Source organism: Coregonus clupeaformis, unplaced genomic scaffold, assembly GCF_020615455.1.
Source record: "Coregonus clupeaformis isolate EN_2021a unplaced genomic scaffold, ASM2061545v1 scaf0012, whole genome shotgun sequence".
Lineage (NCBI taxonomy): Eukaryota > Metazoa > Chordata > Actinopteri > Salmoniformes > Salmonidae > Coregonus > Coregonus clupeaformis.
In genome coordinates, this window is record NW_025533467.1 from 1,532,081 (window position 1) to 1,554,688 (window position 22,608).

Here is a 22,608-nt window from a genome sequence, read left to right on the forward strand (position 1 = left end):
CCGCCTGGAGGCGCCGTTGCCGCTCTGCTGGAGGTAGTCGAGCTCGACCCTCTTGCATAGGTTCCTCCCTCTGTGCTCGGGATGGAATCAGGAACAAGAAGCTGCCGGCTCCGGGGAGGCGAGACTCGAGTGGTTGAAGGCTGGGAACTCGTCCTCCTAGATGCGGCCGACCGCCTCTCTCCCGACGCCTCTCCCGCAACCGGTTGTCTAGCTTAATGGACAGGGAAACGAGAGAATGTAAATCATGTGGCTCGATCACGAGCAGCCAGTTCATCCTTAATAGCTTCATTCAAACCGTTTAGAAATGCTCCTTGAAGTGCCACATTGTTCCACTTGGAGTCTGCTGCCAAAGTCCAGAACTCAATAGAGTACTCAGCCACACTGTTAGAACCCTGCCTCAAATTAAAAAAGTATCTTGGAGGAATTACCCACATGGTCAGGATGGTCAAAAACAGTCTTCAATTTAGCAGAAAAATCAGCGAAAGTCAATCCAGTCAAAGTTTGATTTGAGCATACAGACTCAGCCCAAACCAGAGCTCTCCCTCTTAACAGCCCCAGAACATAATGTACCTTAGAAGAATCAGTAGAAAACGACAGTGGTCTCTGCCGAAAAATCAAGTCACACTGAAGCAAAAATCCCCGGCACTTGTCCAATTCTCCATTGAACGGTTCAGGCGACGTGACAGGGGGTTCCCGATGGAACGAAGCCTGCATAATGTCAGAGGAAACAACTTGGGGTGCATCAAACTGAGGGACAGAGAGAGATGGAGAGCTGATAACAGACAATTTAAAGACTTGTGTAGTTAACTGAGTCACCTGGTTCAGCAGTTGATGATTATCTTCCAAAAGAGTCCGAATCAATTGGTCATGCTGTCCTAGCAACGTTCCTTGAGCCTGGATAGCTTGTTGGAAGCTGTCTTCGTTTGCCCCGTGCTGTTTCTCTGTTGGGTCCATGGCCAGATCGTTCTGTTAGGCTATGGTTCAACCCAGCACTCAGAGAAACAAACACGACAAAGGGAGTGGAAGAAACAAAAATACTTTAATAAAAGTTCAAATTGTCTTAGTCCAAAAACAACTGAAGTAAAGGAACAGAGTGGGCTAGTCGGCTCCGGAGGAAGGATAGGCTGAGGCAGGCAGGCAGGCAGGCAGGCAGACCGGCAGGCAGGAAGGCAGGCAGGTTGGGAGGTATGTCTGAACTGAAGACAAAACAAACGACAGGTTAAGGAGAGTGGAGAGCCAGGCTGAAGACAAAGACAAAATAACTTTACTGGTGAGCCAAGTTACCGCTCTGGTAAGAACAACGATCTGGCGCCGGTGGAGAGCCATGCCCCGGAATTAGTAGTGCAGGTTGATGAGAGAATAGGATGCAGCTGCGTAGGCAGGAATCACTGGAAACAACCCGCAGCTGCACAGGAGAGGCAGATCCTGAGCACGCCCCCTGATCCACTCCAGACACACCCACATAAAGGGGACAAACACACATACAGATACAACAGACAGAGGGGACAAAACAAGGAGGAAGGGAAACAGAAAAGGGAGAGACAAGCTGCCCACATAACACATGCGCTGCAAATAACAAATAGATGATTGTTGAGTTGCAACTGTCAGTGAAAAGCAGAGAGACCTATCCTGGCATATCGCAATATTTAAAAAATAAATACAAATCGTGGAAAAATAGTTTGGAAAGCAAATGGCTATTGTTGTATAGAGAAGACAATGAAAATAATCCAATCTGTCTTTTAGTTATCAAAATTCTCAACTTAATTTAGCAACACAGCCTATCTTATAGGCACCAGCGGAGAACATCGACCATATGCCCGGTGAGTGTGCATATTCACTGTCTTTATCATTGGGTCAGAGCCACTTTTGTTTGTTTTCGGACAATAGTTTCCTCCTCCATGTTAGATGGATGTCATATTGTATTTGTTTCTCCTTTTCATAGGCCTATTATATGGATCGGACAACGTTGTTTTTATTGATCTGTTTGTCAGTGTCAGGAGAGTACGCTACCCTGCAATTTTTGTCGTATTAAAAAAGATTCAGCTAATGTCTCCAGTCATATAAAGTGTAGGAGCATTGTATGAAATGTGTTAATAAAAGGCCAACATTTTCCTGTGCAAAGAAAGGAGAAGAAATGTATCTGATATAACCTATACTATAGCCTTACTTTAGGCCTACACCACTACGCGCTGCATTGAAGTATTTTTTGCGAATAATGATTGAGTTATATTATTATCCTAAATTATGACTATCCAATTTAATCATCAAATTAGGAATAGTAGGCTATCTTACATAATTCTGCAAATGCAAGGATGCATGGAATGCTTTATTTTAAAATTGCATTTTATGGCAAAAATGTGCTTCCCCAAACTTTAAACCAACTCACCACCTATGCAGCATGTATCCTAGGGCAGCAGGTAGCCTAGCGGTTAAGAGGTTGGGCCAGTAACCGACTAGGTAAAAAATCTGTCGATATGCCCTTGATCAAGGCACTTAACCCTAATTGCTCCTGTAAGTCACTCTGGATAAGAGCATCTGTAAATTGTATGCTCGGAGCAGGCATGGAGGGAGAGATCACAACCACTGTTATCTCGCGCTAGACTAACTTCTTGCTAGTTATTTATCATCCCATTACATAGTACCCGTCTTGACTGCATCAACACGAGAGAAACTAGGCTAATTGAGGATAGCCATAACGTTACTGTGCTTCTCACAATCCTACAGTTAGCTAGCTACACATATCCTCTAAATTGTTTTGCCACACAATCAGAGCAGCAATGCATTTGTCTTTCTCTCTGCAGGAAGGATCAGAGCGCATGCCTTTTTTTTGCGACTTTTTCCCAATTATTAATGTAGAGTCGCATCATGCAACCCTTATGTTTTGATTTTGAAGACATGCACAGGTATATAGGCCTATCACAACTAAATTAATAATGGATATTATTGTGATGTGTACGCCAGGGGTGTCAAACTCATTACATGGGGGGCCTAGTGTCTGCAGGTTTTTGGTTTTTCCTTTCAATTAAGCTCGAGACAGCCAGGTGTGGGGAGTTCCTTAATAATTACTGACCTTAATTCGTCAATCAAGGACAAGGAGCGAAAACCCGCAGACCCTCGGCCGCCCATGAAATTGAGTTTGACACCTGTGGTGCAGGCTATATTAAATGGATTTATTCAACTTTTTAAAATGTAGATGTTCCAAAGGCGCGCATCAGCAGCTTGTATGTGTGGAAGCCCGGAGATGGTAAAAATGTTTATGTTAGTTAAAGGTCAATTGGCATGACAATTACTGGCTGACAAAATTTCATGACCGCTACAGCCCTACTATATACATGACAACATTCAGAGACATCTTATTCTGAATTGTTTTATAGCATTTTAGATATTTCACAAGAGTGAATAACAATAAGAACACTTTTATAAAACTATGACAGTGGTCATACCTGACACTGACAAGATGAAAACCACAATCACACTTCCTGCTGTTCTCAAGGGCATCTTTGCATTTCCCACCCTGCAGATTATCGCCAAGAAACAAAGATTGTCAACAAAACACACTTTATAGCTGGTGAATAACTCAACAAAATGGTTTATAACCAAAAACATGAAATGTGATCATTAGGGGTGCAAAAATTGTCAAGATGTAATCAAGAATACTTACAGAGGTGGAGAAGTCTGGTCAATGTAGATCTCTTACTGGTAGTGCATGGAATGAAACAGCAGAGGAAACAGTAGGCATGTGGTCTGTGGTTAACACCAATTAGAAGTAGACAAAACGAAGGTGCAGAACTGACTTCCTTCATCTTTGATATATATTTTTTTTTTATCCACCAACCTCCCTCATCAGAGGACACCTTTATTTTCATTAATATTAACATACATCCTTTTTATAATCTACACATTTTCATAATTTAGCACTTTGCCATTTTTTCCTCTCCTTTCAGAAGTCTCTAGTTCATTACTGTCCGTTATACTGTTAGAAATATTATTCTTGTTTATATCTCCACCCTGTGCCTCCTGGGTATACAGACAACTACCTTGTCCTGGTTGACCTTTGATCCCAGGGAATGGACGGACTGCCTCAAAACCGTCATGCTCATGACTTTCTTCATTGTTGTAGCCCCCTTATTACTGCTGTCTCAGCTCTATCTGGTGAGGACATTGATAGCAGTACAATTACCACTGTAGGTTACATCTCCACTACTAATACTATCACTACTACAGCTACTAAAACATCTACTATCTGTAGTACTAACAGAGATGGAGCCTCCCTGTATGTTAACATACTACAGCACCTGCCAAGCAGTCTGAACCTAATGTCACAGAAAGTAATGCCCTTGCCCTGAAACTGCAGGGTTGCCATTTCAGCGTTCCCCTCTCAGTTGCTACAATACTAATAATACTACCCACAAATGTTTTTTGTTTTGTTTTATTGATTTCCGGTAACACTTCATTTTAAGGGGTCCATATGTAATTACACTAACAAGTATTGTAGTGAATTGTAATAACTCAATGTTACACTAATAACAACATGTAACTGGTGGTAATTTCAGACTGTAATTACAGAGGTGTAACATCAAATGCTTGTTACCATGCTTGTTACAAATGGGCAAGTTTTCACTAAATTCACCAATTTAGTTTCTTCTCAGCTGCATCTGATTCAATAATAACTGTCACAAGGTTGTAATCTCTTGTGGACAGCTGCGCTGGGTGTCAGAGATTACAAAGGTTGGAGGCTCAATAGCTCTAATTACCTACCCGTGAATGCACACTTTAAAATCTTCACTCAATGTTGTTGCGAGCACTTACCCCCAAAAAGTGTACTATCTGGGTTAACTTGGTTGAGTTTCCAAAAACAGATCAAATATAGGTCAACTCACTGACTGGGGTCTACTACACGAGTGTCATCCCAGATTATAATAAAAAATAATGTATAATCAATGTGTAACGTTACCCATTATGACAACCTGAACCTCCTTGCCATCCAAGTGAGAAGACACACACAAGTACACCAAAGTACATGTAATATCTGCATAAGTAGAATGTAATTACTAGGTGTTACACAGGATTTAGATACTTAAAATAAAGTATATCTTGAGGTGTACTTACTTGTAATTATTGTGTACCTACAAAGTAGGTTACCCATTCGGACAATCTAATCGTCAGCTTCTGAAAGCGCAATCCAAGTGAGAAAATAAACACACTAATACACAACAGAGTACATATCTGTAATATCTGCATAAGTATAAGGTTGTCGCTAGTTGTTACACAGGATTTAGCTATTTAAAGTAAACCCCTATGTTTGGGTAGGAACAAAAATTCCTCCATAATTCCATTAATGTTTTAAAACTGATACTGGTTACCTTCAGATGAGTCCCGTGACAGTTGTGGGGGTCATAGAGCAAAACGGAGAACACCATCGTGTTTGTGAGAATCTCCCCACAGTAGTTTGTAGCCTACATAGCTAATTTAGAAAAATGGGATTGTCTTTTTCTTCCATTTTTAACATTACAAGTAACAATGGAAATCAGCAACTCTGTCTCTGACTCTGACTGTCTTCATCTGTTTTTTTTCTTGTAAGCATTTTCCCATCCTGGAAAAATAATGTATGACAATTAGCATAGACACTACATTACCCCTAGTTATCATTATCATGATTTCTATAGTTAAGGTATATAACTAACTAGGCTTAGCTAGCTACCTAGCTAGTTGTTGTGTTATTCAGCTAGCAATAATCATGCTTGCTAACACTAATAAGTTAGCTAGTGTTTAGCTACATTGAAAAGGAACTAACGTTACTCATTGTGTGTTGAAAGAAGTAGCTAGCTAATAGGCTAGCTAATATTAACATGCTGGGTGTGTCTCATGTAATACCCTTGGGTAACAGATACCCTAAGAACAAGGTTCAGGGAAGATAAGACCATCCAGCCCAGCTAACGTTAGCTAGCTAGCTTGTTCGCTACTGAGTAACGAACATAGCATATTTGCTAGCTAGCCAAGGTTTGAAAAAAATCATTGCTAGCTAGTGTGCTAGCTAATCCAAAACAACTCAACAGATCGCATGGAAATTCTATTCTGTAGATGGTAACTACAGTGGCGGTCAGTGCCGTTTAAGATGAGGGAGGACACATTTTTTAAATCATGAGCATGGCCTTATTTCTATTACAGCATATTGGATTACTGTTAAATATATTCCATTCACCCAGTTCAATGTAACAGCGACAGGTTTAGGCTACTACATGATACTCAAAATTTCCCTATATGTGATGAGTGTGATAGAAGGAGTCAGGCGCAGGAGGGTAATCACCGAATGCAGAGTTTATTCCGTCATACACAAATAGCGCTGGATAGTGACAAGCGAAACAGGCACAGGGGAAATCTACCCTGGCAAATACAAGGTAACGGTAGCTCCAACAATAACAGGCACAGGGGAAATATCTACCCCGGCAAATATAAGGTACGAGTAGCTCCACCAAGCTACACTACTCTCACAAATAAACAATCACCCACAAGGACAAGGGGGGCAGAGGGAACACTTATACACGGACTAATGAGGGGATAAGAACCAGGTGTGTGTGATTGACAAGACAAGACAAATGGAATGATGAATAATGGAGAGGCAGTGGCTAGTATGCCGGTGACGACAAACGCCGAAGCCTGCCCGAACAAGGAGGGGAGGCAGCCTCGGCGGAAGTCGTGACACTATAACCATCATGACGTTGCTACAACCTAGCCTGTAAATGAAAGTTTACAGCGTAGGTGCACACAGGTCGAGAGAAAAAATTGAGGTGCACACTCTTGCCTGCATCTAGCTGATATAGGGTGTAATCATTAGTCCAACAGATGCGAACGAGAGTTTCTATTGGACAAATACAGGTATGTTCATCCCCATTTTGTTCCGTTTGCTTACGTTTAAGAAAGGTTTTTCAACAGAATCGGCGGAATGAATACACCCCTGATCACGCGTAGGCACAGTTCACTTTCATAGCAGCCACGTTGTATCCCTTCTCGCATCTATGCGCTCTCCTCCTCTCACCTTGTCCCTTCGCTTGTGGACTTCAATGCACAACACATCAGCTGTATGTGACCAGGCGAAAAAACCTTTTCAAGCCAAACCATATCATAACTGCTACACAAAGCCTACATCGTTGTCACTATATTAGCTAAAGTAACGTCATAGTCAACATAGCTAATAGAACTAATGCTTTAGTAAGCCCGCTACAATCATACAGTAAAGTTACAGTCAGTAAGCAGTTACACCGGCAGGGCCGAGGTGGCAATAAATTAGTAAAACCAAAAGCTTACCTTGACTTGGAAGAGTTCCAGTGTTGTGCCCTCTCTGGCATCTCCTTAATTTTGGAAGAAATTAATTTGATCAAAACTGTTCAACTATTTTCTTCTCTCTCTCTCTTTGAGTCAACTACTCACCACATGTTATGCACTGCAGTGCTAGCTAGCTGTAGCTTATGCTTTCAGTACTAGATTAATTCTCTGATCCTTTGATTGGGTGGACAACATGTCAGTTCATGTTGCAAGAGCTCTGATAGGTTGGAGGACGTCCTCCGGAAGTTGTCATAATTACTGTGTAAGTCTATGTAAGGGGGTGAGAACCATTAGCCTCCTAAGTTTTGTATTGAAGTCAATGTATCCAGAGGAGGACGGAAGCTAACTATCCTCCGGCTACACCATGGTGCTACCCTACAGAGTGCTGCTGGGGCTACTGTAAATTAGTGTGTTTTAATCAATTATTTGGTGACATGTGATTATATTTAGTATCATTTTATTTTAAAAGGATAACAGTTTAAAAGTTTAAAAATATATATTTTTATGAAAATCACTGAGGAGGATGGTCCTACCCTTCCTCCTCTGAGGAGCCTCCACTGGGTAACTAGCTAGCTAGCCTAGTTGGTAGACCCAGCAAAAACGCCAGCTAACGTTTACTATCTAGCTAGCTACAGTTAGCTACAGTGGGGAGAACAAGTATTTGATACACTGCCGATTTTGCAGGTTTTCCTACTTACAAAGCATGTAGAGGTCTGTAATTTTTATCATAGGTACACTTCAACTGTGAGAGACGGAATCTAAAACAAAAATACAGAAAATCACATTGTATGATTTTTAAGTAATTAATTTGCATTTTATTGCATGACATAAGTATTTGATCACCTACCAACCAGTAAGAATTCCGGCTCTCACAGACCTGTTAGTTTTTCTTTAAGAAGCCCTCCTGTTCTCCACTCATTACCTGTATTAACTGCACCTGTTTGAACTCGTTACCTGTATAAAAGACACCTGTCCACACACTCAATCAAACAGACTCCAACCTCTCCACAATGGCCAAGACCAGAGAGCTGTGTAAGGACATCAGGGATAACATTGTAGACCTGCACAAGGCTGGAATGGGCTACAGGACAATAGGCAAGCAGCTTAGTGAGAAGGCAACAACTGTTGACGCAATTATTAGAAAATGGAAGAAGTTCAAGATGACGGTCAATCACCCTCGGTCTGGGGCTCCATGCAAGATCTCACCTCGTGGGGCATCAATGATCATGAGGAAGGTGAGGGATCAGCCCAGAACTACACGGCAGGACCTGGTCAATGACCTGAAGAGAGCTGGGACCACAGTCTCAAAGAAAACCATTAGTAACACACTATGCCGTCATGGATTAAAATCCTGCAGCGCACGCAAGGTCCCCCTGCTCAAGCCAGTGCATGTCCAGGCCCGTCTGAAGTTTGCCAATGACCATCTGGATGATCCAGAGGAGGAATGGGAGAAGGTCATGTGGTCTAATGAGACAAAAATAGAGCTTTTTTGGTCTAAACTCCACTCGCCGTGTTTGGAGGAAGAAGAAGGATGAGTACAACCCCAAGAACACCATCCCAACCGTGAAGCATGAAGGTGGAAACATCATTCTTTGGGGATGATTTTCTGCAAAGGGGACAGGACGACTGCACCGTATTGAGGGGAGGATGGATGGGGCCATGTATCGCGAGATCTTGGCCAACAACCTCCTTCCCTCAGTAAGAGCATTGAAGATGGGTCGTGGCTGGGTCTTCCTGCATGACAACGACCCGAAACACACAGCCAGGGCAACTAAGGAGTGGCTCCGTAAGAAGCATCTCAAGGTCCTGGAGTGGCCTAGCCAGTCTCCAGACCTGAACCCAATAGAAAATCTTTGGAGGGAGCTGAAAGTCCGTATTGCCCAGCGACAGCCCCGAAACCTGAAGGATCTGGAGAAGGTCTGTATGGAGGAGTGGGCCAAAATCCCTGCTGCAGTGTGTGCAAACCTGGTCAAGACCTACAGGAAACGTATGATCTCTGTAATTGCAAACAAAGGTTTCTGTACCAAATATTAAGTTCTGCTTTGTTGATGTATCAAATACTTATGTCATGCAATAAAATTCAAATTAATTACTTAAAAATCATACAATGTGATTTTCTGGATTTTTGTTTTAGATTCTGTCTCTCACAGTTGAAGTGTACCTATGATAAAAATTACAGACCTCTACATGCTTTGTAAGTAGGAAAACCTGCAAAATCGGCAGTGTATCAAATACTTGTTCTCCCCACTGTATCTAACCAACACTAGGCTAGCTAGCCAGCAAACGCTAGCTAACTACCTCTGTTAAATCATCCAGCAGAATTCATTTATCCAAACAAGCAAAACAAATTACATGGGAAACTTACTTTCTCTCTCCTGTGTTGATGTTTTTGACCTACAACACTTTGTTTCTTTCATGGCAATCTTTCATGTCCGGATTTTGAACACTGACCTTCTCGACCCTGTTCTTTGCGTATGTTACATGATGTCAGTGTCAACACGTGGGCACGTTTGAGGTCGTCGTTATTTCGATCATGTTGTGCAGATGGGCAGATCTTGACATGCCTTAATTCCTGGGATAAATAAATAATTGCACCAATGAATCCCATCCAAACGTGAGAATGTTCCTAAACAGTGAAACCCGTGCAAGGTTGCATGATGGAATAATAGTTTGTCTTATGAACATTTAAAGTGCATTTATAAACCATTATTCAACCAAGCTTAATAGGCTTAAAATTTGACAAGCACAAATTACTCACAATTTTAATTAAACCTTTTTTTATTGATGGTTAAAGTAAGTGACCCATTGTCAAATGCACCGTGAAATGATTTAACAATGTAACGTATTTTTGATGTGAACCGTTTGTGAACCCGTTTTTGCGATTGGGACTGGGCATCAGACTCCAGAGCCCTTTATTGCAGCGGTGTGTCAATGAGGTGGTCGGTCTTCAATTGGCTAACACTTATCACATGCTATGTGCAGGCTGAAATATGGTGCATTGGGATGCTATTGGAAACTTTAACATTTGTAACAAGCAGGGTAACAAGCATTCATTGTTACACCCCTTTAATTGCAGACTAATTACCACCACGTTACAATGTAACTATGAATTACTACAATTACTTACAATACTTCTTAAAGTGTAATTGCTCATGTAAATACACTATAATGAGGACCCCTTAAAATGAGGTGTTACCGAATTTCCCTTCAGAAATTCAGAAACCCCCCCACCCTTCACACGCCCTAAGGTTACAAGTCTATTATACAGTCTTTCACTGAGATGCATTTTACTAAAAGCTTTTTAAAAATTGACTAAAGCTTAACAATGTTAACAAGCAAAAATATTATGTCACATCTTACACAGGCTCTTTCTAATCTATACTTTATACAACAGAATATTGTGTGACCTTCCAAATCAACAAGGCAACGTTTTTAAATTCAGCTCAGTAGGATTACAGCGACCCAGTAGGAGGCCTGGGAAACATTGGATAAGAGGATAAGAATGTACCTTCTTGTGTTCGGGTTCTGGGTTTGTTGACTGTGCTATAGATCGCAGATGGATCCTCAGCTGCATGTGCTGCAGGTTGGGGGGGGGCAACACCAGGGCAGTTGAATTTCAACACATCAGACCGTCCCTCTGTCTATCCTCTGCTGTGTCCCTTGTGACAGAAGTGGATTTGGAAGTCCTCTTTCTGAACCACAGAAGGCCGAGGAGGAGAATGAGAACCAGAGCAACAACTGTGATTCATACAGCTGCATTCTTAACAGGTGTTTGTTTTCCTAATACAATGATCCATTTAATTGTAGAGTTCTTAGCTCCTTTCTCATTCAGAGTCTCACAGTAATATTCTCCACTGTCTTCAGGGCTGATGTTGGTGATGTAGCTCCTTCCAGATGCTTTGTGTGAGGTTACTGTCTTTTTAAGCCAGGTGTGTATATACACTGCTGGGTTGGCATCACTGCTACAGGTCAGAGTAACTGAACTGCCCCGTACTATTTCACCAGAGGGACTGACTGCCACTGAGATGTTGTTTGATTTGTATCTGACCATTAGAGTCACTTCAGGAGAGTGGAGATTCTCTTGACTGTTTACAGCACAGGAGTTGCTGCCTGCATCCTCACAGTTGACTGAGGATATGTACCAAGGGGAAGAGTTGTATTGTAGATATTGTTTGTTCTTGTACCTGATGTAGGTGGGGTTGTGCAGGTCAGTTTCACCTGTGATTGCTCGATCACCATGGTAGTTGTCAACTACACCTTCAGGTCTGTCACAGACAGAGTGACTCCACCTGAGGCAGGTCTCCAACTGTATAAAATCAAATGTTGTCACATGCGCCGAATACAACAGGTGTAGACCTTACCGTGAAATGCTTATTTACAAGCCCTTAACCAACAATGCTGAATTTTTTATAAAGTAAGAAAATATTTGCTAAAAATAAATAAAAGTAGCACAATAAAATAACAATAATGAGGCTATATACAGGGGGTACCGGTACCGAGACAATGTGCAGGGCTACAGGTTAGTCGAGGTAATTAACACCATGCAGCCTGCCATTCTCGCCAGAAAACTTGACTCACAGCTCAATTGACCGCTGCCTTATCCCATGGATTATGGATTTTTTAACTGACCGGCCAGAGAGTGTATGCTAATGGACCCTATCAGACACTCTACTCACTAGCACAGGTTCACCACAAGGGTGCGTACTGTCACACCTCCTTTTATTCTCTACACCCCTCAAACTCAACTCTGATTTAGACCTGGGACACCAGGTGGGTGCAATTATCAGGTAGAACAGAAAACCAGCAGGCACAGGACCTCGTAGGGTAAGAGTTGAATACCCCTGCTTTACACCAGTGACTGTCAGAGTGCCCACGCAAACCGCCATCTTTTGAAGTTTGCTGATGACACAGTCCTCCTCTCACTCCTCTCAGGGTCTGAGCAGGACCACAGCCCAGCCCTCCAGGACTTAATTGACTGGTGTGACAGTGCGCTGCTGGAGTTCAATATCTCCAAGATTAAGGAAATGGTTGTCGACTTCAGAGGAAGCCCACAAGGATGGACCTGGTGATCATCCATGGTGAGGAGGTGGACAGTGTGGACCAGTTTAAATATCTTGGTACCGTTTTTGATTACATCCTGAAGTTTGAGCCTAACACATCATCAAAAAAGCCCACCAGAGACAATACTTCCTTAGGAAACTGAACTCATTCAGGTGTCCACAAATCAATATTGCAAACTTTTACAGTTCTTTCATCAGTTGTGTTCTGTGTTTCTCCTTCATATGCTAGTTCACATCCCTCTCTGTCCAAACACAGGAGGCTGCTGAGGGGAGGCTCCTAATAATGACCGGAACGGAGTAAATGGAATGACATCAAACACCTGGAAACCATATGGTTGATGTATTTGTTACTGTTCCACCGATTCCGCTCCAGTCATTACCAGAGCCCATATTCCCCAAGTTGCCACCAACCTCCTGTGCCTCCAAGCCATTGTGAACACCTGCTCTAAGATCACTAGGGTTGCTCTCAGAAGTCAGGGCTCATTCTTTGAGCAGCCGGCCAGGAGGAAGGCTTTTTAACAGTGTTTTATTTTACAATTATACTGTTTGTGTGTGTTGTCCTGTCTGAAGCACCCTATCAGCCCTGAACGAATTGCCGCTCTGGATTAATAATTTTGTATTGTATTGTATTGTATAACTAATTTACTGCCTGGTGATGTCACCAGGCAAGCCAAAATTTTATCCCACCAAAACAGGCTGAAATTTCAGGTTGTCTTTTCAAACAGCTCTAACACTAAAAGGGTATTATCATTATTTTCACAATTTCACAGTATTATTCCAACCTCATAGAGTGGAAATATATATAAAACAGGAAAATCACGTTTCTGACTGCACTGGGCCTTTAAGAACAAGTTGATTGACAAAGTCATAAAAAAATGGGAAGAATTGAATAAAGCACCTTTAGGCTATGATAAAATATATATATATGGGTGGTGGTAATAATCTACACATTTTCTTAATTTAGAACGGGTCATAAATGTAGGTTATGATAATAATAGGTCCTCATTGCTTGTATTTATATCCTGTTCCTCCAGGGGGTAAAGACAACCACCTCGTCTTGGTTGACCTTTGACCACAGGGTATGGACGGACTGTAGTGATGCGCGGGTTGACTCATAATCCGCTGTCCTACTCCGGCTTTATTCTCTCTCTGCTCAGGAAACATTGTATAATGAATGGGTGATTTACTTTCTGTATGCTGACCAGACCGTTCCCTGACTCGTTAAAACTTTTCACCGAAACCTCCAGTACAAACCTGAATTTACTGTATGTTTGAAAAAGTTTTAAATCCCTTTGTCATCTCTGAATGTCCTACAGTTTTATGCCTCATCTATAAACTCTATACTATACTCAACGTAATGGCAGATGTGGATGCTATGTGATGCTATGTGAAAAATGGCAGATGTGGATGCTATGTAAAAAATTAAATAATAATAATAATAATAATGTCTTTGCCCTGTGAAAGTTCCATAAGCAGAATAACAAATGTTAAGGGAACTACAGTAGTTAGTGTAATGGGCTTTACTAGGACAAATATTTGTCTCTTTTCTTTCCATTTCCTCCAGTCTTGTCCCAAGGGGGATGGGGTCCAAAGGAAATGAGTCAAATGGGTTTCTGAGAATCCTAGAGAAGTTGTAACGTAATTTGTTATAAGTTGTAGAGTAATGTTACGTTTTTTTTAATGTATATTTTGTTGGCTACAGCAATCATTCTATGCACACAGAATTTTCTTCAATTAGATATGTTTTTGCTCTAAACCCCGGTTGATGGGCTAGTACGTGCACAATATGTCCCAAGAGGCCAGATGTAATTGTGAGGAACAGATAGCATCTTCACCTCCCTCCTCTCCTCTCCTCAATCCTGCGAGCAGCCACCCGGACAGAGAACGCAACAGGTCTAATCTTGGATAGTCTCAAACAAGCTTTTTTGACGTAGAATTCAAATTACTGTTGCTGAAATTAATATAATAATCTTTAAATTATTATATTGACAAAAAGTAGAGCAACTGTAAGCAAAGATGATTAGAATAGCGATGGAACACGTAAAGAAGCATCCAGGGGTAAGTACTTATTTTTGTTCTATGGTTTAATGCCCTAAGTGAGTTGGTAGTAATATTTCATGAAAGTTTCATAATTTCTGTTGTCGGTGTGTAATATGCTACCAGTTGTTGCTCAAATGAATCATGAAATTATCAAAGTGAATTATCAAAATGACTTTGGATGGCAGTTCCAAACATCAATTAACCCCATAGGCTAAGTGTCATTAGGCAAATTGAAATTAAATACAAGTTTAAACTCTAAATAGGCTTCACTACTACATTTTGACAAATAAAAAAAGTTTTTTTGAAACAGTGTCAGGCAGACAGGCAGGCAGGCAGGCAGACTTATCCACTCACAGACAGACTGACAGACAGAGACATATACAGTCACAGGCAGACAGACAGACAGGACAGTTTCAAGAATGTAAAAATGTGACCGATATCCTGTTCAGAATTAATTCTAACAAGGCTATTAGTTTTTTTAACTGCAAGACCATTTTATAAAAAATGCTTTTGGGTCGATTTACTTTACATTTCATATGCCGGGTCATGACAATCTCCCGGTCACAAATATGTAACATTCTGGGAAGATTCAACCTTTTTAACCCATCGAAATAGCCCCTATGACCCCAATTAAGTCACTTCCTGTAATCGCAGGAAGCTGAAATTCAACATAGGGCCTCCGGGGGACACTAACAGGTTTAAAATATTTACAGTGAGGGAAAAAAGTATTTGATCCCCTGCTGATTTTGTACGTTTGCCCACTGACAAAGACATGATCAGTCTATAATTTTAATGGTAGGTTTATTTGAACAGTGAGAGACAGAATAACAACCAAAAAATCCAGAAAAACGCATGTCAAAAATGTTATAAATTGATTTGCATTTTAATGAGGGAAATAAGTATTTGACCCCTCTGCAAAACATGACTTAGTACTTGGTGGCAAAACCCTTGTTAGCAATCACAGAGGTCAGACGTTTCTTGTAGTTGGCCACCAGGTTTGCACACATCTCAGGAGGGATTTTGTCCCACTCCTCTTTGCAGAACTTCTCCAAGTCATTAAGGTTTCGAGGCTGACGTTTGGCAACTCGAACCTTCAGCTCCCTCCACAGATTTTCTATGGGATTAAGGTCTGGAGACTGGCTAGGCCACTCCAGGACCTTAATGTGCTTCTTCTTGAGCCACTCCTTTGTTGCCTTGGCCATGTGTTTTGGGTCATTGTCATGCTGGAATACCCATCCACAACCCATTTTCAATGCCCTGGCTGAGGGAAGGAGGTTCTCACCCAAGATTTGATGGTACATGGCACCGTCCATCGTCCCTTTGATGCGGTGAAGTTGTCCTGTCCCCTTAGCAGAAAAACACCCCCAAAGCATAATGTTTCCACCTCCATGTTTGACGGTGGGGATGGTGTTCTTGGGGTCATAGGCAGCATTCCTCCTCCTCCAAACACGGCGAGTTGAGTTGATGCCAAAGAGCTCCATTTTGGTCTCATCTGACCACAACACTTTCACCCAGTTCTCCTCTGAATCATTCATTGGCAAACTTCAGATGGGCCTGTATATGTGCTTTCTTGAGCAGGGGGACCTTGCGGGCGCTGCAGGATTTCAGTCCTTCACGGCGTAGTGTGTTACCAATTTTTTTCTTGGTGACTAGTGTCCCAGCTGCCTTGAGATCATTGACAAGATCCTCCTGTGTAGTTCTGGGCTGATTCCTCACCGTTCTCATGATCATTGCAACTCCACGAGGTGAGATCTTGCATGGAGCCCCAGGCCGAGGGAGATTGACAGTTATTTTGTGTTTCTTCCATTTGCGAATAATCGCACCAACTGTTGTCACCTTCTCACCAAGCTGCTTGGCGATGGTCTTGTAGCCCATTCCAGCCTTGTGTAGGTCTACAATCTTGTCCCTGACATCCTTGGAGAGCTCTTTGGTCTTGGCCATGGTGGAGAGTTTGGAATCTGATTGATTGCTTCTGTGGACAGGTGTCTTTTACACCCTTTAAGGGAGTGCTCCTAATCTCAGCTCGTTACCTGTATAAAAGACACCTGGGAGCCAGAAATCTTTCTGATTGAGAGGGGTCAAATACTTATTTCCCTCATTAAAATGCAAATTAATTTATAAAAATTTTTACATGTGTTTTTCTGGATTTTTGTTGTTGTTATTCTGTCTCTGTCACGATCGTTGAGAGACGGGTCGGACCAAGGTGCAGCGTGAAAAGCGCCCAATAAGCATACAAACCAAAACAAGAAACAACGTAACATGAAGCCCAAAGGGCTATACACACACCAGCCTAACAGGAACAAGATCCCACAATACACAGTAGGCAATAGGCTACCTAAGTATGATCCCCAATCAGAGACAACGAGCGATAGCTGCCTCTGATTGGGAATCACACCCGGCCAGACATAGAAATAGAAAACTAGAACATAAACATAGAATATCTAACATAGATTTCCACACCCTGACTCAACAAACAAGAGTTCTATAGGTCAGGGCGTGACAGTACCCCGCCAAAGGTGCGGACTCCGGCCGCACAAACCTGACATAACAGGGGAGGGTCTGGGTGGGCTTCCCACTTCGGTGGCGGCTTCCGGCTCCGGGCGTGACGACCTCTCCCTCTCTGCCTCCCCGTTGCGCCCCAGGTCTGGTCTGGACCTCGGCACGATGCTTCCCCTCTCCTTCCTCCCACGATGCACCAAGCCCTGTCTGGACCCTGGTGTGGGAGACCCCGAACCTGGAGAGGGGCTGATGTCTGGGCCTGGATCGGCCATCCTCCCGCGATGCACCAAGCCCTGTCTGGACCCTGGTGTGGGAGGCCCTGACCCTGGAGAGGGGCTGACGTCTGGTCCCGGAGTAGAGCCGCTGACCGTAGCCGGATCAGGCACCAGTGGAGCGAACTGCTCTGGCTCCGGAGTGGAGCCGCTCACCGGAGCTGAACTAGACCCTGGTGGAGTGGACTGCTCTGGCTCCGGAGTGGAGCCGCTGACCGGAGCTGGACATGGCACCGGTGGAGCGGACTGCTCTGGATCCGGAGTAGAGCAGCTGACCGGAGCTGGATCAGGTACCGGTGGAGCGGATTGCTCTGGCTCCGGAATGGAGCAGCTGACCAGAGCTGGACTTGGCACTGGTGGAACGGGCCGGGCCGGCCTGGGGACACGCACCACTGGTCTGGTGCACGGAGCAGGGACGGGCCTGGCCGGACTGGAGACACGCACCACAGGTCTGGTGCGAGGAGCAGGAACGGGCCGGAGACACGCACCACAGGTCTGGTGCGAGGAGCAGGAACGGGTTGGGCCAGCCTGGAGACACGCACCACAGGTCTGGTGCGAGGAGCAGGAACGGGCCGTGCCGGACTGGGGACACGCACCACTGGCCTGGTGCGGGGAGCAGGTACGGGGCGTACCGGGCTGGTGACATGCACCACTGGTTTGGTGCGAGGAGCAGGTATGGGCCGTACCGGACTGGATACACGCACCACTGGTTTGGTGCAGGCACGGGCCGTGCCGGACTGGGAACACGCACCACTGGCTTGGTGCGAGGAGCAGGCACGGACCTTACCGGACTGGGAGCACGCACCACTGGCTTAGTGCGAGAAGCAGGCACGAGGCGTACCGGACTGGGAACCGCCGCTGGAGGTCTACGACTGTACCAGTCCTTTACTCTCCGCGCCCAATCCTCCTCCAGTGAGGACTCCTCCGGGAGCCCCCACGAGTTAAGGAACAGAAACTCATCGTTGTCGTCGTCATCCTCAGTGTAAAACTGTTCCCATTCCTGTTCCCATGGTCGTAGGGACTCCAACTGGAACCCCACCGGGTGCAGTGGTCGGGGCTCTTCTCTCTCGATCCCCGACCACCCCTTTAGCCCCCCAAACATTTTTTTATTGGGGCTGCCTCTCGGGCTTCCTCCTCGGCCGGCGCTGTCGGTGTCGCCGTTGCTCCTCTCCTACCCAGGCTTCCTCTGTCTGTTCCTAAGGACGGCGATCCATCCCAGCCTGGATCTCCTCCCATGTCCAAGATCCCTTACCATCCAGGATCTCCTCCCATGTCCAGGATGTCTGCTCCTGCTCACGCTGCTTGGTCCTCGTTTGGTGGGATCTTCTGTCACGATCGTTGAGAGACGGGTCAGACCAAGGTGCAGCGTAAAAAGCGTACATGTTTATTCACCCAATAAACATACAAACCAAAACAAGAAACAACGTAACGTGAAGTCCAAAGGGCTATACACACACCAGCCTAACAGGAACAAGATCCCACAATACACAGTAGGCAATAGGCTACCTAAGTATGATCCCCAATCAGAGACAACGAGCGACAGCTGCCTCTGATTGGGAATCACACCCGGCCAGACATAGAAATAGAAAACTAGAACATAAACATAGAATATCTAACATAGATTTCCACACCCTGACTCAACAAACAGGAGTTATATAGGTCAGGGCGTGACAGTCTGTCACTGTTCAAATAAACCTACCATTAAAATTATAGACTGATAATTTATTCATCAGTGGGCAAACGTACAAAATCAGCAGGGGATCAAATACTTTTTTCCCTCACTGTAGCTATTCAGACTTGGTCTCCACAGTATGAAAGGGGAAGTTCTACATTAGTCTCCCTGAAAAGGATGCGCACACCCTAGCATAATCTTACATGTGACCTAAAGCAAGACAAAGCAAAGGCTATAATCTGTGGATCCCTCCCTGTGTAATCATCTTGATCAGCTGGTCATTGGTTACTGGAACACTGTATTGACAAAGGGTATCTAGAAATGCTCAGAATTCTATGCCTCAGAGTGAATGCAATGTGCATGTTATCTCCCTCTTTCTTCTTACTCTCTCATAGCTCATCCCCCAGTTCTTCTTCATCTTGTTGGGAATGGGAGGAGCCTCCTTGTATTTGGTCCGTCTTGCAAAGGGGCCCCATGTCACGTAAGACTCTTTACCTTTACCCTTATTTGTCATTCTCCTTTTTAATCAATATTGTTTAATCAATTTCTTAATACTATCCAATTAAAACATAAAGTAGTGGATGCCATGACCCTTTTACATCATAAAGCCTTGGCTAAATCAGTTCATGATTGACAGCTCTTTGTAATTTTACATTTACATTTTAGTCATTTAGCAGACGCTCTTATCCAGAGCGACTTACAGTTAGTGCATACATTACTATATATATATATTTTTTAATTATATATTTTTTTATTATTTTTTTCATACCCCCCGTGGGAATCGAACCCACAACCCTGGCGTTGCAAACGCCATGCTCTACGAACTGAGCTACATCCCCTGCCGGCCATTCCCTCCCCTACCCTAGACGACGCTAGGCCAATTGTGCGCCGCCCCATGGGTCTCCCGGTCACGGCCGGCTACGACAGAGCCTGGATTCGAACCAGGATCTCTAGTGGCACAGCTAGCACTGCGATGCAGTGCCTTAGACCACTGCGCCACTCGGGAGTAATCCCACCTCTTGTGCCGTTCTGGGGCATCAATTCCCATATCACTACTAAAGGCCTATGCTGCTGCGAGTTTTTGGAAACTAGGTCTGGCCCATGAATAGTTGATCGCAGGCAGACTAACACAGTTCCCTCTGATCCCATTTGTCTGTCCTACTTCGGCCTGCTTTGACTGCTGTGTCACTGTACAGCTGGAACAAGAAGAACAACCCTGAGCCCTGGAATCAGCTTGACCCTACCTACCAGTACAAGGTACAGTACTGCCAACACAGTCAGCAATAGACACACATTAGCTCCACAAAGTGTATGGATCACTGCATCTTATTCGATTCTTGTTTGACTTGACAACAATGTAATAGTAATGTAGCCTATCAATAGTATCAGTTAATATTTTGTATCAATATAAGCAGCCAAGAGCATTACGTAAATCCTGCCATATTGTCTTCTTCACCAGTTTGTGGCCATTGACACTGACTACAAGAACCTGAAGAAGGAGGGACCTCAATTCTGAGTATCTTCCCTCTTGTCCTAACGGCACCAGGTCTAGCCCAAAGAATGTCACTGAAGAATTTAAATCTGGGAAGAATTTGTCTCTCAACGCTTCTAATGTATACAAATATTGATGATGATCAAATCTATCAATTTGCTTTTGTTTTATCATAAACACTTCATTGTTAGTTTGGCAGCCGCTAAATGTAACAATGAATGTGCACATTTTGAAAAGACGCAAGAGTGTGCATAGATTTGTTCACCAAATTACACTGAAAAAATATTAGTGTTACAGTTCATATAGGGAAATCAGTCAATTGAAACAAATTAATTTGGCCTGTAGGATTCTAGCTTGAAATATACTTATTCATGTTACCATACCAGAATTTAGTGATTACTTTACATGTATAAGAAATGTATATGTTGGGGGTCAAGGAAGGGTAAAGAGGAATTTGGTGTGTGGAAAGTTACTGAGTGAGAAAAGGGGAAATGCAGAAAGTTCATATTCTGTTAAAATATATTATTGTAGAATATTAATGTTCCTAAAGAGGGAGGCAAAGGGCAACCGTCTAGTTTCAGTTCTTGATAAGGCAGACCAGTAGATGTGGAACTCTACTCGAAATAAGGTCAAAAGTTGAAGAGAGAAGACACTGCTGGGAGCGGGGCCACAGGAGCCCACCCCGAAGACCATCTGATTATGGTCTTATCTCCCACACACACACACACACACACACACATTTCCACGCCCATGAGGGTCCTAGACTAGAATTACTCCGCCTAGTTGGAAGGTATAAAGATGTGCTTGTGTGACTTGTATGTTGTGTTTGCAGCTGAAGCACCCAGTGGGTTGAATAAACTTGGTTTGAGCCAGAGGAAATTCTGTTCTGTTTATGAACTCTCGGAGGCCACTTCCTCCATCTCTTCTAAAGAAGACTATCTTGTTACAAAACCAATAACTAACCTACTGATTTTGCTGCACTCGTTAGATCTAGGCCTAGCTAATACATAAGGTGACGTAACCTGATTTGATATGTGCATAACAAGGTTATTATAGTTTTGTAATGTATTCTTAGTTTTTATTTCTATTCGTTTTTAGATTTTTATATGAAATTCAGTTTAGTTTCAGCTTGTTTTCAGACTTGATTTACTAGTTTTTATTTAGTTTCAGTTTGATAAAAAACATTTCTATTTTGCTTTTATATTATTTCGTTTTAGTGTTAGGGACAGAAAGTAGCCTATTTATGGGAGGCTAGGAGCCATTTACAGTACATTCGGAAAGTATTCAGACCCTTTCCCTTTTTCCACATTTTGTTACGTTACAGCCTTGTTCTAAAATGGATTAAATAAATAAAAATCCTCATCAATCTATACACAATACCCCATAAAGATAAAGGGAAAACAAGTTTAAAAACAGAAATACCTTATTTACATAAGTATTCAGATCCTTTGCTATGAGACTCGAAATTGAGCTCAGGTGCATCCTGTTTCGATTGATCATCCTTGAGATGTTTCTACAGCTTGATTGGAGTCCACCTGTGGTAAATTCAATTGATTGGACAGGATTTGGAAAGGCACACACCTGTCTATATAATAAGGTCCCACAGTTGACATTGCATGTCAGAGCAAAAACCAAGCCATGAGGTCGAAGGAATTGTCTGTAGAGCTCAGAGACAGGATTGTGTCGAGGCACAGATCTGGGGAAGGGTACCAAAACATTTCTGCAGCATTGAAGGTCCCCATGAACACAGTGGCCTCCATCATTCTTAAATGGAAGAAGTTTGAACCACCAAGACTATTCCTAGAGCTGGCCACCCGGCCAAACTGAGCAATCGGAGGAGAAGGGTCTTGGTCAGGGAGGTGACCAAGAACCCGATGGTCACTCTGACAGAGCTCCAGAGTTCCTCTGTGGAGATGGAAGAACCTTCCAGAAGGACAACCATCTCTGCAGCACTCCACCAATCAGGCGTTTATGGTAGAGTGGCCAGACGGAAGCCACTCCTCAGTAAAAGGCACATGACAGCCTGCTTAGGTCAACATTCACAAGGCCGCAGGGCCAGACGGATTACCAGGACGTGTACTCCGAGCATGTGCTGACCAACTGGCAAGTGTCTTCACTAACATTTTCAACATGTCCCTGACTGAGTCTGTAATACCAACATGTTTCAAGCAGACCACCATAGTCCCCGTGCCCAAGGACACTAAGATAACCTGCCTAAATGACTACCAACCCGTAGCACTGACGTCTGTA

General features: G+C 43.4%; 1 protein-coding gene and 1 long non-coding RNA gene across 2 annotated transcripts; one reads left to right on the forward strand and one right to left on the reverse strand.

Moving 5' to 3' along the window:
• Positions 1–3,205: 3,205 nt before the first annotated feature.
• Positions 3,206–5,398, reverse strand: LOC121546765. The gene is made up of 5 exons (XR_005996410.1): positions 5,364–5,398; positions 5,110–5,169; positions 4,038–4,149; positions 3,662–3,696; positions 3,206–3,514 (listed from the first exon to the last, which is right to left on the reverse strand). It is a non-coding gene; the product is annotated as an uncharacterized LOC121546765 (long non-coding RNA).
• An 8,841-nt stretch (positions 5,399–14,239) lies between these two features.
• LOC121546547 (NADH dehydrogenase [ubiquinone] 1 alpha subcomplex subunit 4-like 2) lies at positions 14,240–21,237 on the forward strand. Its single transcript, XM_041857800.1, has 4 exons — positions 14,240–14,441; positions 19,262–19,347; positions 20,063–20,123; positions 20,326–21,237. Exons 1-4 carry the CDS (start codon positions 14,400–14,402, stop codon positions 20,380–20,382), a joined length of 246 nt encoding a protein of 81 aa, XP_041713734.1. The 5' UTR covers positions 14,240–14,399; the 3' UTR covers positions 20,383–21,237.
• The last annotated feature ends 1,371 nt before the right edge of the window (positions 21,238–22,608 follow it).

Bases quoted from the DNA above. Each gene is read 5' to 3' on its own strand.
- LOC121546547 (XM_041857800.1), top strand. From the start codon at position 14,400: ATGATTAGAATAGCGATGGAACACGTAAAGAAGCATCCAGGG. The intron at 14,442-19,261 runs GTAAGTACTTAT...ACTCTCTCATAG, and splicing joins ACGTAAAGAAGCATCCAGGG to CTCATCCCCCAGTTCTTCTT. The intron at 19,348-20,062 runs GTAAGACTCTTT...GTCACTGTACAG, and splicing joins GCAAAGGGGCCCCATGTCAC to CTGGAACAAGAAGAACAACC.